Genomic DNA, 9,288 nt, shown 5'->3' on the forward strand with positions numbered 1-9,288 from the left:
TAAGAGCAGGTTAGACAAACACCTGTCAGGAATGGTCTAGATAATATTTAGTCTTGCCATGAGTGCAGGGGATTGGACTAGATGACCTCTCGAGGTCCCTTCCAGTCCTATGATTCTATGATTCCCTCAGGGTCCTATTTCCCTGAACACAGCAGGAATCAGACAGGAGGTTCACAGTTCTAAGTCTCTTTCCAGCTAGCACTCTACCCAAAAAGCTGTCCCTCGTGGCTTTTTCTCAGGGCCATAATACCACTGCTTCTCTTCCTGTCTGCTTGACTTTCCTGCTGCCTTCTCTGTCTGCTTCTGCTCAGAGACACATCTACCTCCATCAAATAATACACAGGGAAACCTCTCTGCCCACAGAGCTCGGTTTCTGCCTAGCTTTGCATATGATCTGCGTTTTTGTTGGCGACCCCTATGGTTTCAGCTGCCTTACTTGAAAAAGGAGCTTAGCTGCTTCTTAGTTTATCCTGATTGAAGGGCAGCCGTTAAGTCCACCAGCTTCAGTGACGTTTCACCCAATTTCCAAGACTCTGTCCAACCTGCAGAACTACCAGCTGGATTCCTCTCCTAGCCAAGCATCCTGTCACGGGTGAAGGCTAAGTGCTGCAGGGTTGTTTGAATGGTAATTGCTATGTAAAAGTTCCTGCTTAGCCAGTTCTCCTCAGGATCCAGGGGAGGGTAGTGCAAACCCAGCAATTAAAAGGCAGCTTGTCCAGTCTCATGGGGAGGGAGCTCATCCTGGAAGGGTTAGCCCACATCATTGGCGGATTTCCTGAACAGCTCATCCTGGTGCCTGCCAGGAGCAGATGAGTTATTCTCCAAGGTCTGCTCTACACTTCCCAAGGGTGAAATTTGCTCTTTGCAAAGAGCCAGCACCAGTCCTAGACATCCAGTTGCACTTTGGCCCTCTGTACAAGGGTGAATAGCACACAGAAAGCACTTCCACCAGTGCTAGCATCAGTGAGGCTGCAACAGTGCTGGACCACTATGGGGAGAATGTCTGAAAGCCCTCAATGAGGACTGATATGTAGCCCTAGGTAGCACCCATCCACGGATGTTAGCTGCTCTTGTCTTGGGCTGAGAGTGGCTCCAGGCTAGGGCAGATAAGATCTGCTGCCTGATAGGACCAGGTCCATCGCTGAGCATAGCTCTATCGCTTGGATCAGGAAGGCGAGTTAGACCCGGTGTCCCCGTTCAGGTCCATCTCTGAGTGTTAGCTGGTTTTACATTTACTGTGCGGACTCCCAGACTTTATGCTGAGTTTAGCCATCTCCCACACATTCTGTTACATCTTAATAAAATTCACTGTTTGTTCTATTACTCTCCCCCGCTTAGTCCCCCTGTTCTCCATGGGATTGTCATCCATCCGCAACCCCGGACAAAGGTAAGGGGGAAAAGGGAATTAACTGCTGAGTTGCTACTCTGACTCAGAGAAGGAGAGAGGGTCAGGGTGGATCTACCTAGCAGAAATTGCCCCATTTCAGCCAGAGAAGTGGGATGCCCAAAAGAACAGGTGAGTTTGGGGTAAGGGACTGCAGCTTCTTAGGCTGCTGTTGAATTTAGGAGTGACACTGACTGAGGCAGAGCAATGAAACTGCTCAAAATGCAGAGGCCAAGTCAGTAAAGACAGGGAATTAATTATTACTCCAGCTCTGTTGTTTCATGAGCAAGGAATAATAAGCGCATGCCAGAGAGTGTGTTTGTAAAATCAAGATGATCTCCACAGAGCAGGTATGTGGAAAAGGTGGAGGTCTTCCCCTCAACCCTCTGCCATTGCAAAGCTTCTGCTGTCAGCAATGAAGCCAGATTCACAGGGCAGGAAATGATGTCTCAGCTCTTCAGGCAAGGGACTCACTCACTGGTGCCCATGTCCCCTGCTGGATAACATCATCATCCCCCCAGGGCTGAACTAAAGGACTCCTCTGTTCTGGGAAGGTAGAGAGGTTTGTGAGAGGTGTTGAATGCTTAGTCTGAGAATCATCCAGACCACTTTGAGCAGGGCCTCCGGTCTTAAATTACCCCAAAGCTCCGTTCCCACTGGAAAGTCTTCTGCACACACTTCCCTGTAACATACTGGTGCAGCAGCTGTTTATATGTTACTGCAAATGGCAAATGGGAAAAGAGATGCAGGCAGTGACCCTCCTGGGGCAGTCAGAGACATCTCTCTCTCTCTCAAAAGCCCAGGGATTTCTGTGCACTGATGTGGATTAATAAACTGCTACACTGCATGCACACTTCCTCCTGGAGTTCTTGGCAAGAGACTGCCTCGTTTACAAATTCCCTCCTCCCCCTCGACCTGAAATGAATATTAAAAACAGACAGTAAAAGGTCAGGTTATGATATGAGACTAGATCCCAGTGTCCTCTAGATATCTCTAGCGTGTTGTTGTTTTCCACGGTGGTGTTGTTTCCAATCTCTGCTAGGCAGGGCAGGGAAGACCGTTCCTTCTTGCGACCGACAGACGTTAAGAGACATTTTCAGTGACTGAAATTTACCAATACACTAAGTTAGAGACTCATCTGCACCAGCCCGGAGATACAACATGCACAGTTACTATGCTGCCTTTTGAAAATCAGCCCCTAAGAACAAAATTAGGGTGATGTCTCATGGCTCCCCCTGGTTCTCTGTACAGAAACAGCTTCCCAATGAGAAGAGGGGCTCAGCCTGAGGCTTTTAAAGGGCTAGAAACCATGAAAAGTTTCCAGAGGAATCGCACAGCCTTATCAGATCTGCTGGAAGCTTTCCCTAATAGTCCATTCCCAGTCGGATCCCAAGAAGCAAGCCCTGCCATGCAATAGAAAATGAGCCAAGTGAGCCACCTGCTGGTCAAGACGGGGCATGGTCAAGGATTCTAGTTCAGGAGACAGGTTTCAGAGTAGCAGCTGTGTTAGTCTGTATCCGTAAAAAGAAAAGGAGGATTTGTGGCACCTTAGAGACTAACAAATTTTCCATCCGATGAAGTGAGCTGTAGCTCACAAAAGCTTTATGCTCTAGTAAATTTGTTAGTCTCTAAGGTGCCACAAGTACTCCTTTTCTTAGTTCAGGAGAGCCTCATCAACCCAAGCCGATGCTGCCCATGATTTGCACAGTGTCTTCCCCTTTTCCAGAAATGCTCCAAGAGCAAAGCCTCCACACGCTGACCCATGACTTTTCCAAATCGGCAGGACATTCCAGCGTACATTATGAAGCATTGCCCCAAATAATCAGAACTATTCTGTCAGGTGCATCAACCAACTAATGCTACATTCTCTCGGCCTTTTTTCTCACCAGCTCCTCCATTTGTGGAATGCAGCCATTCACAACGTGCCATGCAGCCGTCAGTGCAGATGCGTGAGGTTCCATGCTAAGATCAGATTTGTCTTTAGTCTCACGTCATGGGCAATTTGTTGAGATCAAGATCCTTCTGGGAAGATCTCCCATCCCACCCACAGGGCCAACCCTGCATCTCCTTCCAGGAACTACTGCATAGGGCATGTACACATGGAGAAGTTGTATTGGAAAAGAACTAAGAAACAAATGGAAATGCAAATGTTTGAATACAGTGTGAGGGTGCTGCATTAGGTGGTTCCCGTTCTCCCCCCCCCCCATTCTGTACCTGGGCTGTTTGCATCTTGTCCCTACATTTTGGACTTTCCATGTATTTATCTGCCTGCGTGCTCTCCCACTGCTCTTATATCCCCTCCCCCCTGGCCCCGACACTTTGCAAGTTAGCCCAGGATGCCTATGTGTTTGCGTCCCCTCCCCCCTTCAATTTTGGTTTCATCTGCAGATATAGCTCAGGGTTGAATTTATGCCAAAAGAAATGTGCCTGCCAAGGAAAGAAGTGAAGCTGCTGCAGAGGGGGGCAAAACAGCCCTTGGAAATCCTTCAAGAATCCTTGCCTGGGCTGCAATCACTGCGTGAACAATGACAGATACTTCCCCATCGCAAGAGAAGCCATTCTGTGCTCTCTGAGAACCACTGGTCTAATGCATTTGGACTCGGTGCCTTTACAATGTAAAGCCAATTCTCTGACTATGGGTGAGGGCAATAGCTGATCGTGCTTTCCCAGCAATTCTAACTGCTGGAGGCTGAAGTGGTGGAAGGAAAAAGGAAAAGAAAGATGAGAAAAGCGGCAGCTATGATCTCTTTCTGGGGGAGCAGGAATGCTGACTGCTAACTTTCCTCTCCCTGTCTGGAGCACTGTGTTAGAATCCTTGGAACACTGATAGCCAGGGAAATCCTGAATGGCAAGGAAGTGAGGAATCCTGACAGGAATTGATAATTGGTTTTGTGAATAGCTCTTGAATCATGTGGTTTCTTTCCGGTGCCGCCCTCCAGCTCCCCGTCAAACCCTGTTACTAATGCACTGGGAGCTCTGCCAACGATCCTGTGCAATGCTGCACAGGACAGCAGGGCTTTGCACTGTGCACTAATGAGCAAGTCACTGGCTTCTGGGGAGGTGTCATTCTCATGGTGAGGCCTGCAAACTGATACTTATGGGATAACATCATGGCAGCATGCTAGGGAAAAGGCCAGGACTTATTCTAGCCAGAGGAGGAACTTCCTTCCCCAAATACTGACTGCAGGGAAAGCGGTGCTGCTGGCGCTGGGGAAACCAGGCAAGAGGTAGAGAATAACCAGAAGCATGAACACAGTGGTTGCAGAGGCTACGTCGGCTGGAGGAAGGTAATGGTGGGGAGGTTCAGAAAAGTGAGGTGAAGTTACAGAAAATCCTATTTTCTTCTCTCCCTGGAGGTGGGGGGAGGCCGCCCTTTTGGCCTCAACTACAGGATCTCTCCGTCGATGTAGTTCCAGTGGTGCAGACCAGTTGCTGGTGCTTTTTTATCTAGACCTGCTGTGAGCGGGGCTGGATGACAGGAAAGTAAAAACACACAAGTCCAGTCTACACAAGCGTCCCCTCCATGGCTAGCACCAGTGCTGGAGCAAAGGGAGAAGAATTTCAGTCTTCAGCATAAAAGCCACCATAAACATACTGCTTGCCATCTTCCCTCAGAGGAGTTTTCCTTGTCTAAGGCATATTGGGGTTATGAGATTAGCCACTGCACCTCCCGTTATAAGCCATCTTCCAGGGCAGGGGCAGTGGTTGTTATTTAAGGAGTAGCAGAAGAGCACATATGCTTTAGAGACAAGATTCTTGCCCTGAGGAGCTTACAACCTAACCTGACACAGGACAATTGGATGATTTAACTGGGAATTGGTCCTGCTTCGAGCAGGGGGTTGGACTAGATGACCTTCTGGGGTCCCTTCCAACCCTGATATTCTATGATTCTATGAATTGCCAAGGGAAAGAGTGGGGCAATATGACAATCCCCCTCCCAGCCAGTCCCTCTGCCTTCTGGAGCTGATAACTGAAGTGAGACTTCCATTAGCAGCGATTTCTGTGAAATGCACAGGGAAAGGAACGACTCGTTTCATTCCCTTCACTCACTCTCTCCTTCCTCGAGGTATCAGTGCTGCACGCCTGACTCCATGCAAGCCAGTGGGAGTTTCACCTGATCAGGTGACCAGGGTCAGGCCCTCCCCAAACTCCTGAGCTGCTCGGAGGGCAGTAGCTTGCATTTCCTGTTTGGAATATTTGCAGAGTCTAGGATTTTGAGAAGCAGATTCCACTGTAAAGTGTGCAAAGGCCCTTCTTCAAATCCAACATCCAGCAACTGAGCCAACCCCAGCACTTCCTAAAACGACATTAACACTCGGAGTCACATCAGCAGCTGAAACGTACCAGTTTTATAAACATTTCCCTTGAGGCTGAGCCATCCGGTTAAAACTCAGGATGAAGGAGTATTTAACCTTAATCCTCAATTTCTTCTCCATCTCTCTACCCAACTCTCCCCACCAACCATTGCCTTAGCCTCCTGAGATCACATGATAATGATTTTTATTTCTCTGTGAGTCTGACTCTCAGGTGCAGCTGGCCTGTGTTCAGGGCAGGACCCAAAGAGAAAGGAAAAGTTGGCTTTTATGCTCTCTTGGTAGCTCTGCAATTCTTTGTTCAGCCCCTGGAGTCATTTAGAGCAGCTTAGAGCTCTCCTAACTTAGGTTGGGTCACCTATGGCCCCAAGCAACTGTTCTAGCACCTGGAAATAGTCAGAAAAGAGAGACTCTCCCGCCAATCCTTTTCACTGGCCACTCCCCTTATCAGCTGGCCAGGGCTGCTGAGTTTAAGGCTTGTTTGTCAGTGGAGCAGCACAAAGGGGCCGTACCATACTGAAGAAATAGGCCTTGCATTTCCACAGCCTGAGAAAGTCACCGCTGTGGGCCCTTGGAATGAGCTTGGCAGAGTTAAACCCAGCCCTAGAGTACATAGGAGGGCTCCATTTACTTCAGTGGGGAATTTGGCCCTCAGGGGCTCCTTCAGAGCAGGTCTGTCCATTGTGGCAGCAGGCCCTGCTTTGTTTATTACAAGCAATGGGGAGCTCAATAGCTGATGGGTATTTTTCTGCTGGCAAGATACATGGGCTGGAGAGAAGAATATATCTGTACTGCTGAAGGTGAAAGTCCTTTTTGGGGCAGTCAGTTTTTAGCCCCGACTGTGTCCCCTTAAACTCATCAGTCATGAGTGTTGCAGCTGCTTTTTGGGTCACATGCCCAGGAAATTCTGTTTCATTCCTTTCTGTGGCTGGTAAGAGCTGAGGAGGGACAGGAGTAAGCATGCTGCTGCTGCTGCCAAAGCCTCCTCGAGCAGCTCATTTGCTTTAGAACTTGATACCCTGCCGAGCAGGCTGGGCACAATCCACTGCATAGGCAGAGGTCAGCTCAGTCCCTGAGAGATGGCACTCCCGGGCTCTCTTCTGAGCCAAATGCAGAATAAACAAGACATGAATGGATTTCAGTATACGGCTACTGCCAAAAAGTGAGTTAGGAGCAATGAGCAGTTGCATCAGGAGGCAGTTCCTTTTCCTGGATGTCATTTCCTGGCATGGGTCCATCTGAACGTGGCATCTTTGGCAGCTCAATGCTGAGCACAGTCTGTGAGGGAACTAAATCAGTCTCCAACTCACGCGGAGCTTCACCCTACGGGCATTTAACCACAAGTCGCAGAAACAGGTGGGTGCTGAGGAGTTGAATTTTAGCTTACGTCAGCAAGGCACTGGTAATCAGGAACCTCCTCAGAGCATTTCCAGCATCATCTAGGTGAAAGCTACTGCTTTCAGTGGCTCAGAATCAGAGAGAGAAATAATTGATAGTCTCTTACTTGCATGCGGATAAACTAAACACATGCCTAGTAAGCATGAACAGGAATCAAGAGTGCCAGATTTCCAGAGCAAAGGCAGAATTCCAAGTGAATTTCACAGCGAGCTCCATGCTTAAAGACAGTGTGTCTTTTCCATGGTCTCAGAGCCTGACAAAATCTCTGAACAGGGTGTGCTGTACAAATGCTGACAAGTTACAGTCAACTTAAATGAAAAGGAGCAACTTAAATACAAACCACACCAGCAAAGGAGCTGGCTCAGGGAGTTATTGACATGGCTGAGAGGATCTGGCCATTCAAACAGTTCTCAGAAGTTGAGCACAGAAATAAGCCCCAGCGTCAAATGGCCCAGAAAGATCACAGAAGGTTTGAATTTCACACCTTTAATTCCTCATTGCCAAGCAGTTTAAATGAACACTTCATTATATACATTTCAAAATGAGACTGACAAACGCCAGCTGAGATCAGTATGGACTCAACAACCTAGCACTGCCTGCTCCAAGGGCCTTTCAGAGGAGATAGAAAGCAGATACCCTGACAATTTGTGGGTCCAAATTCAGCCATGGCATACAGAGGCATAACTCCACTGAGTGCAAGAGCTGAATCTGGCCCATGATCAAAGATCCCATGATGTTTTTTAGGAACAGAGGAAAGTTAGGGACAGGGTTCGGTAACATTGGAGCTCAAGTAATTAAAACCAAACCAGTTTCCATTATCTCTGCAGACGCAGGACGAACCCTGCTATTCTCACATGCCTTGTTCTGACATTAGATCAAATCCTATCAGGACTTTCTCTTTGCTGCTATCTGTTCCATGCCCATCAGAGCAAACACAGCCGAGTTGGAGGTCTTCTGTGGTGTGGTGCACACAGGCAGGTTGTTCAGGTGAAATTCACTCCCCAGCGAGATGACTGTTGCACCACTTCAGCCCTATAAGTGGTGCATGGGTGAAGCAGACAGGTGGTGGAGGTGGGGACTCCAGACCTGTTCCAAATAGACTGGTGTGGAAGATAGCAGGGCAGCGGCACTGTAGTGAATTTCATCCAAGGGACATCTCTGTGCACAACCCATTGCAGAAGGTCCTCCCTTCCCCCCAGCCTCCACTGACTATCCTCATAAGAACATAACAGGAAACAGCAAGGATAAAGTTATTTCTGCAGAAAGGGCACAGCCATTTCTCATGTTAACTCCTAAAGGAGAAGGCTAAAAAGGGACAGTCAAGTGCCTCATCTTCTTTGCTTCCAACTGCAGAGGGTGTAATAATGGTCAGACATTCAGGGGTGCTGATAAGAGACAGATCTTTATTGTCTGGCCCCGCTCACCAGACACAGGTCAGTGTTACAAGCAATGCCCTGTCACACGACAAAGGTTGTTCTCCTGCAAATCTAGTGGCGCTATTAGACGGCCCAAAGCAAAATTAACCAGAACTGTTTTTTTCATGCTGCAGTTAAACTCCACGTGATTATTTAACCTGAGTAGAGCTCGGAAGAGGATGTAGCAAGATTTCTCTGAGGACCCCTCACCTCAGGACTGTCTCTTCCCCACAGGGATTCCTATGAATTTGGAAATGCAAGCGAAGTAATGGAGATTGAGCCCTCGTACACTGACTTTATTTCCTGTGATCGCACTGGGCGGAGGAACGCTATCCACGACATCCAAGGAGACTCAACCACCATCAGCATGCGGAAGCTGGCAGGCGACATAGGCAAGCTCTCCATTGAAGGAGCAGGTAAGTGTGCAAGGTGAGGAAACTGACATGGGCTCCCTAGGCCTAGCCTGAAAGGCCAAGATATTCAACTTCATGCAAATTCAGGGAGTCAGGTGTGACCTGAAAAGCTCACAGCTGGAAAACCCAAGCACATTGAAGAGGAATGGTCCATTCTTTCCTAGTGTCACTGCCTTCTTATTTAATGGGTACATTAGTCTGAACTCGTCCTTGTGAGCTCCTTACAGTGAGTCTGAGGGTGATTCAGGTTTTAATTCGTAACGGGTAAAACACTAACATGCTCCTGTCAAAGCTCTTTGTGTAAACCAGTTCAAGCGCTGATGTTTCTACTGCAGGGAACGTAATGGCAAAGGGCACCGGCAGGG

The 9,288-nt window shown here is 48.3% G+C and overlaps 1 protein-coding gene across 5 annotated transcripts in view; it reads left to right on the forward strand.

Moving 5' to 3' along the window:
• Window positions 1-9,288, forward strand: part of PKIG (cAMP-dependent protein kinase inhibitor gamma) — a 30,635-nt gene that overhangs the window by 18,240 nt on the left and 3,107 nt on the right. For 3 of the 5 annotated variants that reach the window (XM_073309608.2, XM_073309609.2, XM_073309607.2), the window contains exon 4: window positions 8,745-8,926. In XM_073309608.2, coding sequence (XP_073165709.1) covers window positions 8,745-8,926 — 182 coding nt within the window. Of the gene's footprint in view, window positions 1-3,273; window positions 4,672-8,744; window positions 8,940-9,288 lie in introns of all 5 variants that reach the window. The other 2 variants (XM_073309611.2, XM_073309610.2) reach the window with 2 other exon arrangements.

Source organism: Lepidochelys kempii, chromosome 13, assembly GCF_965140285.1.
Source record: "Lepidochelys kempii isolate rLepKem1 chromosome 13, rLepKem1.hap1, whole genome shotgun sequence".
NCBI classification, from domain to species: Eukaryota; Metazoa; Chordata; order Testudines; family Cheloniidae; genus Lepidochelys; species Lepidochelys kempii.